The sequence below is a fragment of the Anomaloglossus baeobatrachus genome, chromosome 10 (assembly GCF_048569485.1).
Source record: "Anomaloglossus baeobatrachus isolate aAnoBae1 chromosome 10, aAnoBae1.hap1, whole genome shotgun sequence".
NCBI classification, from domain to species: domain Eukaryota; kingdom Metazoa; phylum Chordata; class Amphibia; order Anura; family Aromobatidae; genus Anomaloglossus; species Anomaloglossus baeobatrachus.
The window spans coordinates 192,136,632-192,156,869 of NC_134362.1; the positions used below are offsets into that span (position 1 = coordinate 192,136,632).

At 52.8% G+C, this 20,238-nt stretch overlaps 1 protein-coding gene across 1 annotated transcript in view; it reads left to right on the forward strand.

The window, feature by feature from the left end:
* The window catches only part of ADAT1 (adenosine deaminase tRNA specific 1), a 74,141-nt gene that overhangs the window by 24,004 nt on the left and 29,899 nt on the right, over positions 1–20,238 (forward strand). Inside the window, exons 6-9 of the mRNA XM_075326050.1 lie at positions 1,584–2,082; positions 8,226–8,365; positions 8,894–8,993; positions 9,771–9,857. Coding sequence (XP_075182165.1) covers positions 1,584–2,082; positions 8,226–8,365; positions 8,894–8,993; positions 9,771–9,857 — 826 coding nt within the window. The remainder of the gene's footprint in view (positions 1–1,583; positions 2,083–8,225; positions 8,366–8,893; positions 8,994–9,770; positions 9,858–20,238) is intronic.

A 20,238-nucleotide genomic window follows, 5' to 3' on the forward strand; every position in this document is an offset into this window, starting at 1 on the left:
AGCGCTGATGTCGGTAGAGGAGGAGATCGTCACAGGAGGTATTGATCTCATCTAACCTCCTGCCAGCAGCGCTCGTCATCCCCGTGGCTGCACGCACTGAGAAGCTGCTGATACACAGACTGTAAGCAGGGGGCCCGGTGCTGGCGGTGACACCGTGGGCGGGGAGAGTACGGGGTGTGGAGGAATGTGTGGGACGGTGCAGGGAAGGGGGGCGGGGACTCACGCACTGTACCAGCCCGGCAGGGCGGCAACAAGCTGTTCCAGATTTGCATGTCAACATGGTCCTGCCCATGTTGACATGAAATGACCGGAAGCAGCAAAATCGCGGCAGGAGCGGTCACATGACCACTCTGAGCCGCGGGAGAGGGGCTGACAGCAGGGCAGGTAAGTGCTCACTATCTACTTACCTGCCCCAATGTAGCCCAATAGGGTAATAATAAAAAAAAGTCAAAATAAGCCGGATAACCCCTTTAAGTGGTCTGTACTGCTATACAATATCACCTGTAATGGCTCCAACTTGGCCTAATATAATACATTATTGATTTTAGCAGCTTACTTCAAAGTATATACAGTTTTACCACTATAATATATTACACTAATGCCCACTTAATACTGTGCACTTGCTTAAACAATAATCTCCTGACTTGTGTGTCTGCCTCCCGCCTCCGACGCGCGTTTCGTCACCTTCTTCAGGTTAGCTATGTTAGCTTACAATAGAATTGTTGGTGTACGGGAGGTACAATACAAGTAATGTGCTGCACTGGTTATCAATAAGAAAGTACAATATCCACAAATGCAAATTGATAGATATGCTGTATAGTGTATACTGTATACAGTACATATGTAGAGAAAGTTACCTCAGAGCGGGTCAGAGCACGATGAAAGGACAGAACCGGAAGTGTGCATGGTGAGTATTTGCTCTTCTTGCAAAGCATTGCTCTTCAACCAAGTTACAAATTTTTACAAAGCTTTGCTTATCTTGCAAAACGCTCTCAAACTAAGTTACTCTTAACCCAAGGTTCCACTGTATTTTGTATACTCACCTGTCTTCGGTGCTGCTGTCTCCTGCTTCCAGGCCCGCTCATTACGCTCATGAATATTCACTGCATCACGGACCCGGAAGCGGCAGCAGCACTGGGGACAGGTGAATAAAAAGTTCCCGCTTACTGTGTGCTAACATCACGGCACACGGAGGGCTATACGCACCTTCAACACGTCAGTGAAAGACACGTGTTTTTCGCTGACGTGTGCAAGAGGCCTAAGCTGAATATTCCAGCCGCTATGGGAATATAATACTCGACCCGAGCATTTGGAAATCCGGGTGACATCCAATATGGTGATAACTACTCTGGGGGCTTCCAGAATTGTAAATCTGGCACATTTACCATTGTGGTGGAGCAGGGTGACTGCTTCTATGAGGGCTGTACTGGCGGCCATATTGGTCTGCCGCGGAGCCCTACAGCAGTGGGGGGGTGGGGGGGGGTCCTGTGTGTCGCCGCCCTGTTGGTACTCCTGTGAAATCGCACCCTGGAGACACACAGTTCCTTTATGTATTCTTAATCTACCACTCTTTGCCCCTATAGGCGGTGATGCATCGATTATACCCATGCTTCCCCTAGAGGATCAGCTCTGTCCCCCCTCCACATCGGAGGCGACACCGTTATCCCCTAACCCCATCACCCCCAGCAATAAAAGGAAGCAGACGGCTTGTGACTCCCCCACTGCAAAGAGAATGAAACAAGATGGATCCGACGAGGAAACCGGGAAGAAAACCGACCTCAAGGAAAAGGAAGAAAGTGCGGATGTGTTTAGAACCGGAGCGAAGTGTGTCCCCGGGGACGTCCAGGATCAGCGCGCCCCGGGGGTAGACTATCACACTGTGGGGGTCCTCCGCGTCAAGCCAGGCCGGGGAGACCGCACCATCTCCATGTCCTGCAGCGATAAGATGGCTCGCTGGAACGTGCTGGGCTGCCAGGGGGCGCTGCTCACGCACTTTCTACAGCGGCCCATCTACCTGTCCGCGGTGGTGCTGGGGATGTGCCCGTTCAGCTGGCGCTCTATGGAGAGGGCTCTGCATAGTAGGTACTCCATGGTCAGATCTGCATTGGATGCATGGTAACGCAGGCACTGACCCTTATCATATATATTTATATGTTTTTTCTTTTTCGCTCCTAATTGGGAGACCCAGACAGTGGGTGTATAGCTACTGCCTCTGGAGGCCGCACAAAGAACTACACTTAAAAGTGTAAGGCCCCTCCCCTTCTGGCTATACACCCTCCCGTAGGAGTACGGATTCCTCAGTTTTAGCTTTGTGCGAAGGAGGTCAGACACGCACGCATAGCTCCATTGTTTTTAGTCAGCAGCAGCTGCTGACTATGTCGGATGGAAGAAAAGAGGGCCCATACAGGGCTCCCAGCATGCTCCCTTCTCACCCCACTGTATGTCGGAGGTGTTTGTAAGGTTGAGGTACCCATTGCGGGTACGGCGGCTGGAGCCCACATGCTGATTCCTTCCCCATCCCTTTTTACAGGGCTCTGGGTGAAGTGGGATTTACTGGTCTCCAGGCACTGAGACCGTGCTCCATCTACAGCCCCTGGAGAAGATGCTGGATGGAGCGGAGTACATCAGGGACATGGCCCTGCTTCCTCAAGGTACTCTGTGTCCCCGTGCATTTGGCGCTCACACCGCAGCATGCTGGGTGTTGTAGTGCGCCGGGGACATTAGCGCTGCGGCGCTTGTGCCATAGCCTCATTCAGCTTCGCTGAAGCAGGCACACTTTTGGGAAAAGGTCGCGCCGGCCGCTGGGACTGCGGCGCGGCTGGCACTTGTGGTGCGCCGGGGACTTCAGCGCGGGCCGCGCTTTTACGGCGGCTGCGCTGATAACTCGAGTCCCCGGCTTTTGCGGCCTATTTCCGTTCGTTCCCGCCCCCGGACCTGCCAGTCAGGAGAGGGGCGGGACGCTGGTCAGTGCATCAGCGCTGAGGGCTGGAGTCGTTTTTACATACTCCAGCCCTCACAATAGGCACAGAGGGGACACTGTTTCCCGCACTTTTGTTTGGGAACTCCCACGGACCGCCCCTCTCCACAGACGCCGGCAGCCATTCCTGCTGACACGCTGAGCTGCAGAGGGGAGCCGGGGAGACCCAGACAAGGAATTCTGCGCCTCTTACCCGCTATTCAGCGGGCGGTAAGCAGCCCTTTGGGCTCACCCCCTCTTGTGCCAGTAGTAATCTTAGTATTTTGTTCCTGCAAATACTTTGTACTGCATAGCGCTAGTCGCCCTTTGGCTATAGACTCTCTCACATTGCAGAGAGCCAACAGCATGTCGTCCGCAAAACGCAAGGGTGCCAAGGCACAGACATTATATGCTTCCTGTACCGCATGTGGGACTTTTCTACCGGCAGGCTCCACTGACCCCCATTGTGTGCAGTGCTCGGCCCCTGCGGCGCTTGCACAGTCGGGACCTCTGCTGGACGTGACCCAGGGTGTACCACCTGTGAATGCTGTCCAGGTGACAGGAACTGAGTTTACAGCTTTTGCTGACAGAATGTCTCTCACTATGTCAAAAATTCTTGACGTATTGCGAGCTAGGCCTGTACTTCAGGCCACGGACACTGTGCAATCATTGCCCCCTGGTCCCCCTCAGCTGAATTACCTCCAAGCTCCGGGACGGGCACATACACCTCAGGGTGAAGACTCTGACTCGGACGATGGCCCCAGACAACCTAAGCGGGCTCGCTATGAGGGGCCTTCACATTCATCTCAATGGTCAGGATCCCAGCGAGATGAATCTATGGGTGATGAAGCGGACGTCACTGATCAGGATTCTGATCCTGGGACCGCTCTCAATCTAGATACACCAGATGGTGACGCCATAGTTAATGATCTTATAGCGTCCATCAATAAGATGTTAAATATTTCCCCACCAGCTCCTCCTGTAGAGGAGTCAGCTTCGCAGCACGAGAAAATCCATTTCAGATATCCTAAGCGTACATTAAGCACTTTTCTGGACCACGCTGACTTTAGAGACGCAATCCAGAAACCCCACGCTTATCCGGAAAGGCGTTTTTCTAAACGGCTTAAAGATACACGCTATCCTTTTCCCCCTGAGGTGGTCAAGGGTTGGACCCAGTGTCCAAAAGTGGATCCTCCAATTTCCAGGCTTGCAGCTAGATCCTTGGTTGCAGTTGAAGATGGAGCGGCACTTAAAGATGCCACTGACAGGCAGATGGAGCTCTGGCTGAAATCCATCTATGAAGCGATTGGAGCGTCGTTAGCGCCATCTTTTGCTGCCGTATGGGCACTCCAAGCTATCTCAGCCGGGCTTGTGCAAGTCGACTCAGTCACACGTGCATTTGCCCCGCAGGTAGCACCATTGACCTCGCAAATGTCGGCATTCGCGTCGTACGCGATTAATGCTGTTCTTGACGCTACAAGCCGCACGGCAGTGGCGTCAGCCAACTCCGTTGTTTTGCGTAGGGCCCTGTGGTTGAGACATTGGAAGGCAGATTCTCATTCCAAGAAGTGCTTAACCAATTTGCCTTTTTCTCGTGACCGATTGTTTGGAGAGCGTTTGGATGAAATCATCAAACACTCCAAGGGTAAGGACTCATCCTTACCGCAACACAGACAAAACAAACCCCAACAGAGGAAGGGTCAGTCTGGTTATCGGTCCTTTCGAGGACCGGGCAGGTCCCAATTCGCCTCGTCAAAAAAGACTCAAAAAGACCAGAGACGCTCAGATTCTTGGAGGTCTCAGTCACGCCCAAAAAGGACAGCCGGAGGAACCGTTGCCAAGACGGCGTCCTCCTGACTTGCAGTCTCCGATTCCCACACCCTCGGTCGGTGGGAGGCTTTCCCACTTTGGCGACATTTGGCTGTCACGCGTCAAAGACCGTTGGGTGAGGGATATTCTGTCTCACGGGTACAGGATAGAGTTCAGTTCTCGTCCGCCAACTCGTTTCTTCACAACTTCTCCACCACCAGACCGGGCCGATGCTCTGTTGCAGGCGGTGGCCGCTCTAAAGGCGGAAGGAGTGGTGACCCCCGTCCCTCTTCAGGAACAAGGTCACGGTTTTTACTCCAATCTGTTTGTAGTCCCAAAAAAGGACGGATCGTATCGACCCGTCCTGGATCTAAAGTTGCTCAACAGACACGTAAAAGTCAGGAGGTTCCGGATGGAATCCCTACGCTCCGTCATAGCCTCAATGTCTCAAGGAGATTTTCTAGCATCAATAGATATCAAAGATGCGTATCTCCACGTGCCGATTGCGCCAGAGCATCAGCGTTTCCTACGCTTCGTCATACACGACGAACACCTACAGTTCGTAGCGTTACCTTTCGGTCTGGCAACAGCCCCCCGGGTCTTCACCAAGGTCATGGCAGCAGTAGTAGCTGTTCTGCACTCGCAGGGTCACTCGGTCATCCCGTATCTAGACGACCTGCTTATAAAGGCACCCTCTCAAGAGGCATGCCAACACAGTCTGAAGGTGGCACTAGACACTCTCCAGAGTTTCGGGTGGATTATCAACTTTCCAAAGTCGCATCTCATCCCGACCCAATCTCTGACTTATCTTGGCATGGAGTTTCATACTCTCTCAGCGATAGTGAAGCTTCCACTGGACAAGCAGTGTTCGCTAAGGGCAGGAGTGCAATCTCTCCTTCAGAGCCAGTCGCACTCACTGAGGCGCCTCATGCATTTCCTAGGAAAGATGGTAGCAGCAATGGAGGCGGTCCCGTTCGCGCAGTTTCATCTGCGCCCTCTACAATGGGACATTCTCCGCCAATGGGACGGGAAGTCGACGTCCCTCGACAGGACTGTCTCCCTCTCTCAGACTGCCAAGGACTCTCTGCGTTGGTGGCTTCTCCCCACCTCATTGTCACAGGGAAAGTCGTTCCTTCCTCCGTCCTGGGCAGTGGTCACGACGGATGCGAGCCTATCAGGGTGGGGAGCGGTGTTTCTCCACCACAGGGCTCAGGGGACGTGGACTCAGGAAGAGTCCACCCTGCAGATCAATGTTCTGGAAATCAGAGCAATCTACCTTGCTCTGCGAGCCTTCCAACAATGGCTGGAAGGCAAGCAGATTCGGATTCAGTCGGACAATTCCACGGCGGTGGCGTACATCAACCACCAAGGGGGGACACGCAGTCGCCAAGCCTTTCAGGAAGTCCGGCGGATTTTGACGTGGGTGGAAAGCAAAGCGTCCACCATATCCGCAGTTCACATCCCAGGCGTGGAAAACTGGGAAGCAGACTTTCTCAGTCGCCAGGGCATGGACGCAGGAGAATGGTCCCTTCACCCGGACGTGTTTCAGCAGATCTGTTGCCGCTGGGGGACGCCGGACGTCGATCTGATGGCGTCACGGCACAACAACAAGGTCCCAGTTTTCATGGCACGGTCTCACGATCACCGAGCGCTGGCGGCAGACGCCTTGGTTCAGGATTGGTCGCAATTCCGACTCCCCTATGTGTTCCCACCTCTAGCATTGTTACCCAGAGTTCTCCGGAAAATCAGGTCCGACTGCCATCGAGCCATTCTCGTCGCTCCAGACTGGCCAAGAAGGTCGTGGTACCCGGATCTGTGGCATCTCACGGTAGGCCAACCGTGGGCACTACCAGACCGTCCAGATTTGCTGTCTCAAGGGCCGTTTTTCCATCTGAATTCTGCGGCCCTGAACCTGACTGTGTGGCCATTGAGTCCTGGATCCTAGCGGCCTCCGGTTTATCTCATGAAGTTGTTGCCACAATGAGACAGGCTAGAAAACCATCCTCAGCTAAGATATATCACAGGACGTGGAAGATATTCTTAGCTTGGTGCGTGGCTCAAGGGTTTTCTCCCTGGCCATTTGCATTGCCAATTTTTCTTTCCTTCCTGCAGTCTGGGTTGGAAAAAGGTTTGTCGCTTAGCTCTCTTAAGGGTCAAGTCTCCGCGCTATCCGTATTCTTTCAGAAGCGCTTGGCACGACTTTCTAAAGTACGCACGTTTCTCCAAGGGGTTTGTCATATCGTTCCTCCTTACAGACGGCCATTGGAACCCTGGGATCTGAACAAGGTTCTCATTGCTCTCCAGAAGCCGCCTTTCGAGCCTTTGAAAGAGGTTTCCCTTTCTCGGCTTTCACAAAAAGTAGTTTTTCTTGTGGCGGTCACGTCTCTTCGAAGAGTGTCCGAGCTAGCGGCGTTATCTTGCAAATCTCCCTTCCTGGTGTTTCACCAAGACAAGGTAGTACTGCGTCCAATTCCAGAGTTTTCTCCCAAGGTGGTTTCTTCCTTTCATCTCAATCAGGATATCACTTTGCCATCTTTGTGTCCGCATCCAGTTCACCAATTTGAAAAAGGTTTACATCTGTTGGACCTGGTGAGAGCACTCAGGATTTACATTTCTCGCACGGCGTCTCTACGCCGTTCTGATGCGCTCTTTGTCCTAGTCGCTGGTCAGCATAAGGGATCGCAAGCTTCCAAATCCACCCTGGCGCGGTGGATCAAGGAACCAATTCTTCACACATACCGTTCTGCTGGGCTTCCGATTCCATCTGGACTGAAGGCCCATTCTACCAGAGCCGTTGGTGCGTCCTGGGCATTGCGGCATCAGGCTACGGCTCAGCAGGTGTGCCAGGCGGCTACCTGGTCGAGTCTGCACACGTTTACCAAACACTATCAAGTGCATACCTACGCTTCGGCAGATGCCAGCCTAGGTAGACAGGTCCTTCAGGCGGCGGTGGCCCACCTGTAGGAAAGGGCTGTCTGACAGCCCGTTCATGTGGTATCTTTTTACCCACCCAGGGACTGCTTTTGGACGTCCCACTGTCTGGGTCTCCCAATTAGGAGCGAAAAAGAAGGGAATTTTGTTTACTTACCGTAAATTCCTTTTCTTCTAGCTCCAATTGGGAGACCCAGCACCCGCCCTATTTGTTCTTAGGGTTTCGTTTTTCGGGTGCACATGTTGTTCATGTTGTTTCTTAAGTTCTCCGATCTTGTTATCGGATTGAATTTGTTTTTGAAACTGTTATTGGCTTTCCTCCTCCTTACTTTGGTACTAAAACTGAGGAATCCGTACTCCTACGGGAGGGTGTATAGCCAGAAGGGGAGGGGCCTTACACTTTTAAGTGTAGTTCTTTGTGCGGCCTCCAGAGGCAGTAGCTATACACCCACTGTCTGGGTCTCCCAATTGGAGCTAGAAGAAAAGGAATTTACGGTAAGTAAACAAAATTCCCTTCTTTTCTATCCAGGTGCCAAAAAGTGTCGGATCTACCGGAAGGATACCAAGTGCACAAACCTCAGATCCTGCAGTCACATTTACAGTTCCAGCACGGGAGAGACGCCCTGAAGAAGGCGGAGGGTGTAGGCAAGATGGGTCCCTGCGGGGCGGGTGAGTCCAAAACTAGATATGTAAGATGATGGTAGAATCACTATAGCGCCCCCCCCCCCCTATATTATCAGGGGCACAGCATGGATGCCGTCTGACTGATTAAAGGGGCCGTTCTGTCTGGTGCGTTCTGCATCTATAATTTGTAGGCCATCGCATACAGAGGAGAATTAACATCATGGGCGGCACGGTGGCTCAGTGGTTAGCACTGCAGTCTTGTGGTGGCTCAGTGGTTAGCACTGTACACGGTGGCTCAGTGGTTAGCACTGTAGTCTTGCAGCGCTGGGGTCCTGGGTTCAAATCCCACCAAGGACACCATCTGCAAGGAGTTTGTATGTTCTCCCCGTGTTTGCGTGGGTTTCCTCCGGGGTCTCTGGTTTCCTCCCACACGCCAAAGACATACAGATAGGGACTCTAGATTGTGAGCCCCAATGGGGACAGTGTTCCTGATGCATGTAAAGCGCTGTGGAATTAATAGCGCTATATAAATGAATAACATTATTATTATTATGTTCAATCCTTTCTCCGCAGCGATCAGTTGGTGCGCAGTACCACATCAGCCACTAGATGTCACCGCTAACGGCTACAAACAAGGGACAACGAAAAAAGCGATTGGGACGCCACAGTCTAGGTAGGAGCTATTGTATGGTACCCTCAGTGATGTCACTGAGGTTCCTGTGGTATATAATGGTTGGTGATTAATGTTTTGTTTAAAGGGAACCTGTCACCAGTTTTTTTAGCCTATAAGCTGTGGCTCTTATATACAGCATTCTAACATGCTATACAGTGTGTCCACCCATATCCTGTCCACCGCCATTAACTTGAGAACGGCGGCACTTATAGGCATAGAAGTGGTGTCTAGGTATAGTAAAGTGTCAGCTATAGGCATAGAAGTGGTGTCTAGGTATAGTAAAGTGTCAGTTATAGGCATAGAAGTGGTGTCTAGATATAGTAAAGTGTCAGCTATAGGCATAGAAGTGGTGTCTAGGTATAGTAAAGTGTCAGTTATAGGCATAGAAGTGGTGTCTAGGTATAGTAAAGTAGCCATGTGCTACGCAACCTGGTGTAAAACAACAGAGTTATCATTTTTATCTCGAAAACGGAACGAGAGAGAGAAAAAAAGTGATTTACAAAGTTGTAGGGCATCATCAATTCAATACGAATCGACACCTTGCATACAGAAATGCTATGATTAGAACGTGTAAAACTCACAAGGCTGCGGACGTGAAGCGATACCTCCTGGAGACCTTCCTACAATATGGATATGGGTGGGCACACTGTATAATGGATTGGGATTAATGGTTACTTATGATTGTTAGTATATGAACCTCTGAATTGTACAGCGCTGCAGAATAAGTTGGCGCTATAGAAATAAAGATTATTATTATTATTTATTTTGTTTCTCCAGATCCCGAATCTGTAAAGTGGAATTGTTTCATGCGTTTCGTCATGTGATGGAGAATCTGTCCGAAGAGCAAACTCCGGTGACCCTCAGGTACCAGACACACCAGAAAATAAGAAACTGGTCACTAAGGGCCGTTTCACACATCCGGCATTTCTCCAGATCGCCGGATCCGGCACAGTCCAGTCCAGTACAATGGCATCGCGGCAAGCTCTGGTCACATGCTGTCATGTGACCGGAGCTTGCCGCGATGCCATTGGACAGTATAAACACTGTACTGGAGTGTTCCGAATCCAGCAATTCGGCGAAATACCAGATGTGTGAAACGGCCCTAACCGATAGCGGACATGTTATACCGGCCGCGGGACTACTGACCCAAACTGAACAGGTTAACGAGTCCAGGTCCATACTGGGGGCATGAACATCAGACACGTGTAAGGCTGCTTTCACACATCCGGTTTTTGCCGTGTGGCACAATACGGCGCTCTACAGAAAAAACGCAACCGTTTTTTTTTTTTACCGCATAGACTTGCATTAGCGGCGTATTGTGCCGCATGGCCTTGCGTTGTGTCCGGTTTTTCTTCAGCGCTCTATTGGGAGACCCAGACGATTGGGGTATAGCTACTGCCCTCCGGAGGCCACACAAAGCACTACACTAAAAAGTGCAAGGCCCCTCCCCTTCTGGCTATACCCCCCCGTGGTATCACGGGTTCTCCAGTTTTCAAGCTTTGTGCGAAGGAGGTCAGACATCCACGCATAGCTCCACAGATTTTAGTCAGCAGCAGCTGCTGACTATTTCGGATGGAAGAAAAGAGGGCCCATATAGGGCCCCCAGCATGCTCCCTTCTCACCCGTGGATGGTGTTGTAAGGTTGAGGTACCTATTGCTGGTACAGGGGCTGGAGCCCCACATGCTGTTTTCCTTCCACATCCCCTTGTAGGGCTCTGTGGAAGTGGGATCCTGCCGGCCTCTAAGCTCTGACGCCGGGCTCCATCCACAGACCCAGTTGAACCTGATGGATATGGAGCAGGAGTACAATCAGGGACATGGCCCTGCATCATACAGGTACTCTGTGTCCCCGGCAGGCACAGACACACTCCGGGCTGGCTGGGTGTTGTAGTGCGCCGGGGACCGTAACGATTGAGTTGGTGTTCCTGCAGTTTACTGGGGGACTTTTGTGTTGTGGGAACGCAGCGCCGACCCCCACTGGACCGGCGGCGCTGCTGTGACTTGTAGTGCGCCGGGGACACGCCGACCGCGCTTTTACGGCGGCGGCGTTTATAAATCCAGTCCCCGGCTTTTGCGGCCTAGCTCCGCTTCGTTCCCGCCCCCACCCTGTCAATCAGGGTAGGGGAGAGACGCTGTTTCGCAGCAGCGACGAGGGCTGGAGCCTGATTTACATGCTCCAGCCCTCTCACTAGGCACAGAGGGAAGCAGGCTTCCCGCTCTTAGCCAGGAACGCCCAGGGCCCGCCCCCCCTCCTCTCTCAGGACGCCGGCAGCCATTACATGCAGTCTGGCTGGAAGAAGGACGCAAGGCTCTGGGAGACCTGGACTAGGGGGCTTTTGGCGACCACACACCCGCTCTTAAGCGGGCGGTAAGCGGCATTTCAGCTGGCCCCTCTAGTGCCTCAGTGTGTATTGGTGTACTGTGTCACCAGATATATATATTTATTTATTTCTTGCACTGTGAGGTCGCTTCCTGGCTGGATACCCCAGATCGCTCTGAGGAGGCAGCAACATGTCATCCACAAAACGCAAGGCTGCCAAGGCTAGGGCTGTGTACACTGCGTGTGCTGCATGTGGGGCTGCTCTACCAGCAGGTTCCAAAGACCCCCATTGTGTGCAATGCTCAGATCCGGTGCTGCTTCGCCAGCCGGAGTCCGGAGGGGTAGTGACCCAGGCTGAGACGCTTGTAAGTCCTGCCCCGGTGTCAGGGACAGACTTTGCAGTTTTTGCTGATGGAATGTCTGTGACTATGGCAAAAATCCTTGAAACTTTGCAATCCATGACTGGGGCTCAGTCTATGGACACGGCGAGGTCTCTGTCCGCTAATCCCCCTCAGTTGGAATTAATCCAGACTGCAAGGGGGTCCCCGGCTTCCCAGGCTGAGTATTATGACTCAGATGATAGCCCCAGCCACCCTAAGCGAGCTCGCTGGGAAAGACCCTCAACGTCATCACACTGCTCAGGGTCTCAGCGCAATCAGTCGCCCTGTGATGCGTCTGAAGAGAGTGTTCAGGAGTCTTATCCTGGAACCCCTCTCAATCTGGATACCCCGGATGGGGACGCCATGGTAAACGAGCTTATCTCAGCCATCAATAGACTGTTGGATATTTCTCCCCCAGCCCCTTCAGCAGAAGAGGCGGCTGCGGAGCAGGAGAAGTTTCGTTTCCTCTATCCCAAGCGTAAATTGAGTGCTTTCTTGGATCACTCTGACTTCAGAGAGTCAATCCAGAAACACGACGCTCATCCAGAAAGGCGTTTCTCTAAACGTTCTAAGGATACACGTTTTCCTTTCCCCCCTGATGTGGTCAAGCGCTGGACCCAGTGTCCAAAAGTAGACCCCCCGATTTCCAAACTTGCAGCTAGATCCATAGTTGCAGTGGAGGATGGCGCTTCACTTAAGGATGCCAATGACAGACAGATGGACCTTTGGTTAAAATCTGTCTATGAAGCTATCGGCGCGTCGTTTGTTCCAGCATTCGCAGCCGTATGGGCACTCCAAGCTATTTCAGCTGGTTTAGCAAAAGTGGATGCTGTCATACATCCAGCGGTGCCGCAAGTGGCGTCCCTTACCTCGCAGATGTCTGCGTTTGCGTCTTACGCTATCAATGCGGTCCTAGAATCTACCAGCCGCACCTCAATGGCGTCCGCCAATTCGGTAGTTTTGCGCAGAGCCTTGTGGTTAAAGGACTGGAAAGCAGATGCTGGTTCCAAAAAATGTTTAACCAGCTTGCCTTTATCTAGAGATAGACTGTTTGGCGAGCCATTGGCTGACATCATTAAACAGTCCAAGGGTAAAGACTCTTCCTTACCCCAGCCCAGATCAAGCAAACCTCAGCAGAAAAAATGGCAGCAGAGGTTTCAGTCCTTTCGAGGTTCGGGCAAGACACAATTCTCCTCGTCCAAAGGGACTCAGAGGACGCAAAGAGTCTCAGATTCCTGGCGGGCTCACGCACGCCCCAAGAAAGCAAATGGAGGAACCGCTTCCAAAGCGGCTACCTCATGACTTCCAGCCCCCCCCCTCCGCATCTCCGGTCGGGGGCAGGCTCTCCCGCTTTTCCGACATTTGGATGTCACAGGTCAAAGACCGGTGGGTGACAAACATTTTGTCTCGCGGGTACAGAATCGAGTTCAGTTCTCGTCCTCCAGCTCGGTTCTTCAGAACCTCCCCACATCCAGACCGAGCAGATGCCCTGCTGCAGGCGGTGGACTCCCTAAGAGCGGAAGGAGTAGTGGTTCCTGTACCGCCTCAGGAACAAGGGCGAGGGTTTTACTCCAATCTCTTTGTGGTTCCAAAAAAGGACTGCTCGTTCCGTCCTGTTCTGGATCTAAAGCTGCTCAACAAACATGTGCACGCCACACTGTTCCGGATGGAAACCCTCCGCTCTGTCGTTGCCTCAATGTCTCAAGGAGACTTCCTTGCCTCAATAGACATCAAAGATGCTTATCTCCACGTGCCAATTGCTACAGAACATCAACGTTTTCTACGTTTTGTGATAGGAAACGACCATCTTCAGTTCGTAGCTCTGCCATTCGGTCTGGCGACAGCCCCCCGGGTCTTCACCAAGGTCATGGCGGCGGTGGTAGCAGTCTTGCACTCTCAGGGACACTCGGTGATCCCTTACCTAGACGATCTACTTGTCAAGGCACCCTCTCAAGAGGCATGCCAACTCAGTCTACATGCTACGCTGGAGACTCTACAGACGTTCGGATGGATCATCAACTTTCCAAAGTCGAATCTGTCACCGTCACAGTCGCTAACGTATCTTGGCATGGAGTTTCATACTCGAGCAGCGAGAGTGAAGCTTCCGCTGAACAAGCAGCGGTCCCTACAGACAGGGGTGCAATCCCTCCTTCAAGGCCAGTCGCACCCCTTACGGCGCCTCATGCACTTCCTCGGGAAGATGGTGGCAGCCATGGAAGCAGTTCCCTTTGCGCAGTTTCATCTGCGCCCACTTCAATGGGACATTCTCCGCCAATGGGACGGGAAGTCAACGTCCCTGGACAGGAAAGTCTCTCTTTCCCAGACGGCCAAGGACTCTCTACAATGGTGGCTCCTTCCCACCTCATTGTCTCAGGGAAGATCCTTCCTGCCCCCATCCTGGGCAGTGGTCACGACAGATGCGAGTCTGTCAGGGTGGGGAGCAGTGTTTCTCCACCACAGGGCCCAGGGGACGTGGACTCCGCAGGAGTCCACCCTTCAGATCAATGTTCTGGAAATCAGGGCAGTGTATCTTGCCCTACTGGCCTTCCAACAGTGGCTGGAAGGAAAGCAGATCCGAATCCAGTCGGACAACTCCACAGCGGTGGCATACATCAACCACCAAGGAGGGACGCGCAGTCGGCAAGCATTCCAAGAAGTCCGGCGCATTCTAATGTGGGTGGAGGACACAGCATCCACCATATCCGCGGTTCACATCCCAGGCGTAGAAAATTGGGAAGCAGACTTCCTCAGTCGCCAGGGCATGGACGCAGGGGAGTGGTCCCTTCACCCGGACGTGTTTCAGGAAATCTGTCGCCGATGGGGAGTGCCGGACGTCGACCTAATGGCGTCCCGGCACAACAACAAGGTCCCGGCATTCATGGCGAGGTCGCGCGATCAAAGAGCTCTGGCGGCAGACGCATTAGTTCAAGATTGGTCGCAGTTCCGGCTCCCATACGTCTTCCCACCTCTGGCACTCTTGCCCAGAGTGTTACGCAAGATCAGATCCGATTGCAGCCGCGTCATACTCGTCGCCCCAGACTGGCCGAGGAGATCGTGGTATCCGGATCTGTGGCATCTCACGGTCGGTCGACCGTGGTCACTGCCAGACCGACCAGACTTACTGTCCCAAGGGCCGTTTTTCCATCAGAATTTTGCGGCCCTGAACCTGACTGTGTGGCCATTGAGTCCTGGATCCTAGCGTCCGCAGGATTATCTCAAGGAGTCGTAGCCACAATGAGACAAGCTAGGAAGTCAACGTCTGCTAAGATCTACCACAGAACGTGGAAGATTTTCTTATCCTGGTGCTCTGCACAGAGAGTATCCCCTTGGCCATTTGCATTGCCCACCTTTCTTTCCTTCCTGCAATCGGGGTTGGAAAAGGGCTTGTCGCTCAGCTCCCTTAAAGGGCAAGTCTCGGCACTATCTGTGTTTTTTCAGAAGCGTCTAGCACGTCTTCCTAAGGTGCGCACGTTCCTACAGGGGGTCTGTCATATTGTGCCCCCGTACAAGCGGCCGTTAGATCCATGGGATCTGAACAGAGTACTAGTTGCTCTGCAAAAGCCGCCCTTCGAGCCTCTAAAGGACGTTTCCTTTTCTCGCCTGTCACAGAAAGTGGCGTTTCTTGTTGCGATCACATCGCTTAGGCGAGTGTCTGAGCTGGCAGCTCTGTCATCCAAGGCTCCCTTCCTGGTGTTCCACCAGGACAAGGTAGTGCTGCGCCCCATTCCGGAGTTTCTCCCTAAGGTCGTATCCTCGTTTCATCTTAATCAGGATATATCCTTGCCTTCCTTTTGTCCTCAGCCGGTTCACCGGTATGAGAAAGACTTACGTTTGCTAGATCTGGTGAGAGCACTCAGAATCTATATTTCTCGCACGGCGCCTATCCGCCGTTCAGATGCACTTTTTGTCCTTGTCGCTGGCCAGCGCAAGGGGTCGCAGGCTTCTAAAGCCACCCTGGCTCGATGGATCAAAGAACCAATTCTGGAAGCCTACCGTTCTGCTGGGCTTCCGGTTCCTTCAGGGCTGAAAGCCCACTCAACCAGAGCTGTGGGTGCGTCCTGGGCTTTGCGACACCAGGCTTCGGCTCAACAGGTGTGCCAGGCAGCTACCTGGTCGAGTCTGCACACTTTCACCAAACATTATCAGGTGCATACCTATGCTTCGGCGGATGCCAGCTTAGGTAGAAGAGTCCTGCAGGCGGCAGTGACATCCCCGTAGGGGAGGGCTGTTTTGCAGCTCTAACATGAGGTATCTCTTTACCCACCCAGGGACAGCTTTTGGACGTCCCAATCGTCTGGGTCTCCCAATAGAGCGCTGAAGAAGAAGGGAATTTTGTTACTTACCGTAAATTCCTTTTCTTCTAGCTCTTATTGGGAGACCCAGCACCCGCCCTGTTGTCCTTCGGGATTTTTTTGTTGTTTGCGGGTACACATGTTGTTCATGTTGAACGGTTTTTCAGTTCTCCGACGTTATTCGGAGTTAATTTGTTTAAACCAGTTATTGGCTTCCTCCTTCTTGCTTTGGCACTAAAACTGGAGAACCCGTGATACCACGGGGGGGTATAGCCAGAAGGGGAGGGGCCTTGCACTTTTTAGTGTAGTGCTTTGTGTGGCCTCCGGAGGGCAGTAGCTATACCCCAATCGTCTGGGTCTCCCAATAAGAGCTAGAAGAAAAGGAATTTACGGTAAGTAACAAAATTCCCTTCTTGCCGGATGCGGCATATTTAGCCCATGCGGCGGCTGGATGGAACGTTGCCTCGCACGTTTTTTTGTGCGGCGAAAAAAACCGAATCGCCGGATCTGGCACGATTCACAATGCAAGCCTATGGACGCCGGATGCGGTTTTTTGCAGTATCAAGCCGCATCCGTCAAAAAACGGACGGGCTGCATGAAAAAACTTATGCAGTGGATCCGTTTTTTTTCGCCGCATCCGTTGCATAGGTTTTTGAGCCGGATTGAGCCGCACAGCAAAAAACGGATGTGTGAAAGCAGCCTTACCGACCTTGCCATTTTCTTCAGCGCTCTATTGGGAGACCCAGACGATTGGGGTATAGCTACTGCCTCCGGAGGCCACACAAAGCACTACACCAAAAAGTGCAAGGCCCCTCCCCTTCTGGCTATACCCCCCCGTGGTATCACGGGTTCTCCAGTTTTCAAGCTTTGTGCGAAGGAGGTCAGACATCCACGCATAGCTCCACAGATTTTAGTCAGCAGTAGCTGCTGACTATTTCGGATGGAAGAAAAGAGGGCCCATAAAGGGCCCCCAGCATGCTCCCGTCTCACCCGTGGATGGTGTTGTACGGTTGAGGTACCTATTGCTGGTACAGAGGCTGGAGCCCCACATGCTGCTTTCCTTCCACATCCCCTTGTAGGGCTCTGTGGAAGTGGGATCCTGCCGGCCTCTAAGCTCTGACGCCGGGCTCCATCCACAGACCCATAGCACCTGATGGATACGGAGCAGGAGTACAATCAGGGACAAGGCCCTGCATCATACAGGTACTCTGTGTCCCCGGCAGGCACAGACACACTCCGGGCTGGCTGGGTGTTGTAGTGCGCCGGGGACCGTAACGTTGGAGTTAGTGTTCCTACAGTTTACTGGGGGACTTTGTGTTGTGGGAACGCAGCGCCGACCCCCACTGGATCGGGCGGCGCTGCTGTGACTTGTGGTGCGCCGGGGACACGCCGACCGCGCTTTTACGGCGGCGGCGTTTATAACTTTAGTCCCCGGCTTTTTGCGGCCTAGCTCCGCTTCGTTCCCGCCCCCACCCTGTCAATCAGGGTAGGGGAGAGACGCTGTTTCGCAGCAGCGACGAGGGCTGGAGCCTGATTTACATGCTCCAGCCCTCTCTTACTAGGCACAGAGGGAAGCAGGCTTCCCGCTCTTAGTCAGGAACGCCCAGGGCCCGCCCCCCCTCCTCTCCCAGGACGCCGGCAGCCATTACATGCAGTCTGGCTGGAGGAAGGACGCAAGGCTCTGGGAGACCTGGACTAGGGGGCTTTTGGCGACCACACACCCGCTCTTAAGCGGGCGGTAAGCGGCATTTCAGCTGGCCCCTCTAGTGCCTCAGTGTGTATTGGTGTACTGTGTCACCAGATATATATATTTATTTATTTCTTGCACTGTGAGGTCGCTTCCTAGCTGGATACCCAGATCGCTCTGAGGAAGCAGCAACATGTCATCCACAAAACGCAAGGCTGCCAAGGCTAGGGCTGTGTACACTGCGTGTGCTGCATGTGGGGCTGCTCTACCAGCAGGCTCCGATGACCCCCATTGTGTGCAATGCTCCGATCCGGTGCTGCTTCGCCAGCCGGAGTCCGGAGAGGTAGTGACCCAGGCTGAGACGCTTGTAAGTCCTGCCCCGGTGTCAGGGACAGACTTTGCAGTTTTTGCTGATAGAATGTCTGTGACTATGGCAAAAATCCTTGAAACTTTGCAATCCATGTCTGGGGCTCAGTCTTTGGACTCGGCGAGGTCTCTGTCCTCTGGCCCCCCTCAGCTGGAACTAATTCAGACTGCAAGGGGGTCCCCGGCTTCACAGGCTGAGTATTATGACTCAGATGATAGCCCCAGCCACCCTAAGCGAGCTCGCTGGGAAAGACCCTCAACGTCATCACACTGCTCAGGGTCTCAGCGCAATCAGTCTCCCTGTGAGGTGTCTGAAGAGAGTGATCAGGAATCCACTCCTGGAACCCCTCTCAACCTGGATACCCCTGATGGGGACGCCATGGTAAACGACCTCATCTCAGCCATCAATAGGCTGTTATATATTTCTCCCCCAGCCCCTTCAGCAGAAGAGGCAGCTGCAGAGCAGGAGAAATTTCGTTTCCTCTATCCCAAGCGTAAATTGAGTGCTTTGTTGGATCACTCTGACTTCAGAGAATCAATCCAGAAACACGACGCTCACCCAGAAAGACGTTTCTCTAAACGTTCTAGGGATACACGTTATCCTTTCCCCCCTGATGTGGTCAAGCGCTGGACCCAGTGTCCAAAGGTAGACCCCCCGATTTCCAAACTTGCAGCTAGATCCATAGTTGCAGTGGAGGATGGCACTTCACTTAAAGATGCCAATGACAGACAGATGGACCTTTGGTTAAAATCTGTCTATGAAGCTATCGGCGCGTCGTTTGCTCCGGCATTCGCAGCCGTATGGGCTCTCCAGGCTATTTCAGCTGGTTTAGCAAAAGTGGATGCTATCATACATCCAGCAGTGCCACAAGTGGCGTCCCTTACCTCGCAGATGTCTGCGTTTGCGTCTTACGCTATCAATGCGGTCCTAGAATCTACCAGCCGCACCTCAATGGCATCCGCCAATTCGGTAGTTTTGCGCAGAGCCTTGTGGTTAAGGGACTGGAAGGCAGATGCTGGTTCCAAAAAATGTTTAACCAGCTTGCCTTTATCTAGAGATAGACTGTTTGGCGAGCCATTGGCTGACATCATTAAGCAGTCCAAGGGTAAAGACTCTTCTTTACCCCAGCCCAGAACAAGCAAACCTCAGCAGAAAAAGTGGCAGCAGAGGTTTCAGTCCTTTCGAGGTTCGGGCAAGACACCATTTACCTCGTCCAAAGGGTCTCAGAGGACGCAAAGAAACTCAGATTCCTGGCGGACTCACACACGCCCCAAGAAAGCAAATGGAGGAACCGCTTCCAAAGCGGCTACCTCATGACTTCCAGCCCCCTCCCGCCGAATCTCCGGTCGGGGGCAGGCTCTCCCGCTTTTGCGACATTTGGCTGTCACAGGTCAAGGACCGGTGGGTGACAGACATTTTGTCTCGCGGGTACAGAATCGAGTTCAGTTCTCGTCCTCCAGCCCGATTCTTCAGAACCTCCCCACATCCAGACCGAGCAGATGCTCTGCGGCAGGCGGTGGACTCCCTAAGAGCGGAAGGAGTAGTGATCCCTGTCCCTCCTCAGGAACAGGGTCGAGGGTTTTACTCCAATCTCTTTGTGGTTCCAAAAAAGGACGGCTCATTCCGTCCTGTTCTGGACCTAAAACTGCTCAACAAACATGTGCACGCCACACGGTTCCGGATGGAAACCCTCCGCTCTGTCGTTGCCTCAATGTCAGGAACAAGGTCACGGTTTTTACTCCAATCTGTTTGTAGTCCCAAAAAAGGACGGATCGTATCGACCCGTCCTGGATCTAAAGTTGCTCAACAGACACGTAAAAGTCAGGAGGTTCCGGATGGAAACCCTACGATCTGTCATTGCCTCAATGTCTCGAGGAGACTTCCTTGCCTCAATAGACATCAAAGATGCTTATCTCCACGTGCCAATTGCTACAGAACATCAACGTTTTCTACGTTTTGTGATAGGAGACGACCATCTTCAGTTCGTAGCTCTGCCATTCGGTCTGGCGACAGCCCCACGGGTCTTCACCAAGGTCATGGCGGCAGTGGTAGCAGTCTTGCACTCTCAGGGACACTTGGTGATCCCTTACCTAGACGATCTACTGGTCAAGGCACCCTCTCAAGAGACATGCCAACTCAGCCTGAATGCTACGCTGGAGACTCTACAGTCTTTCGGATGGATCATCAACTTTCCAAAGT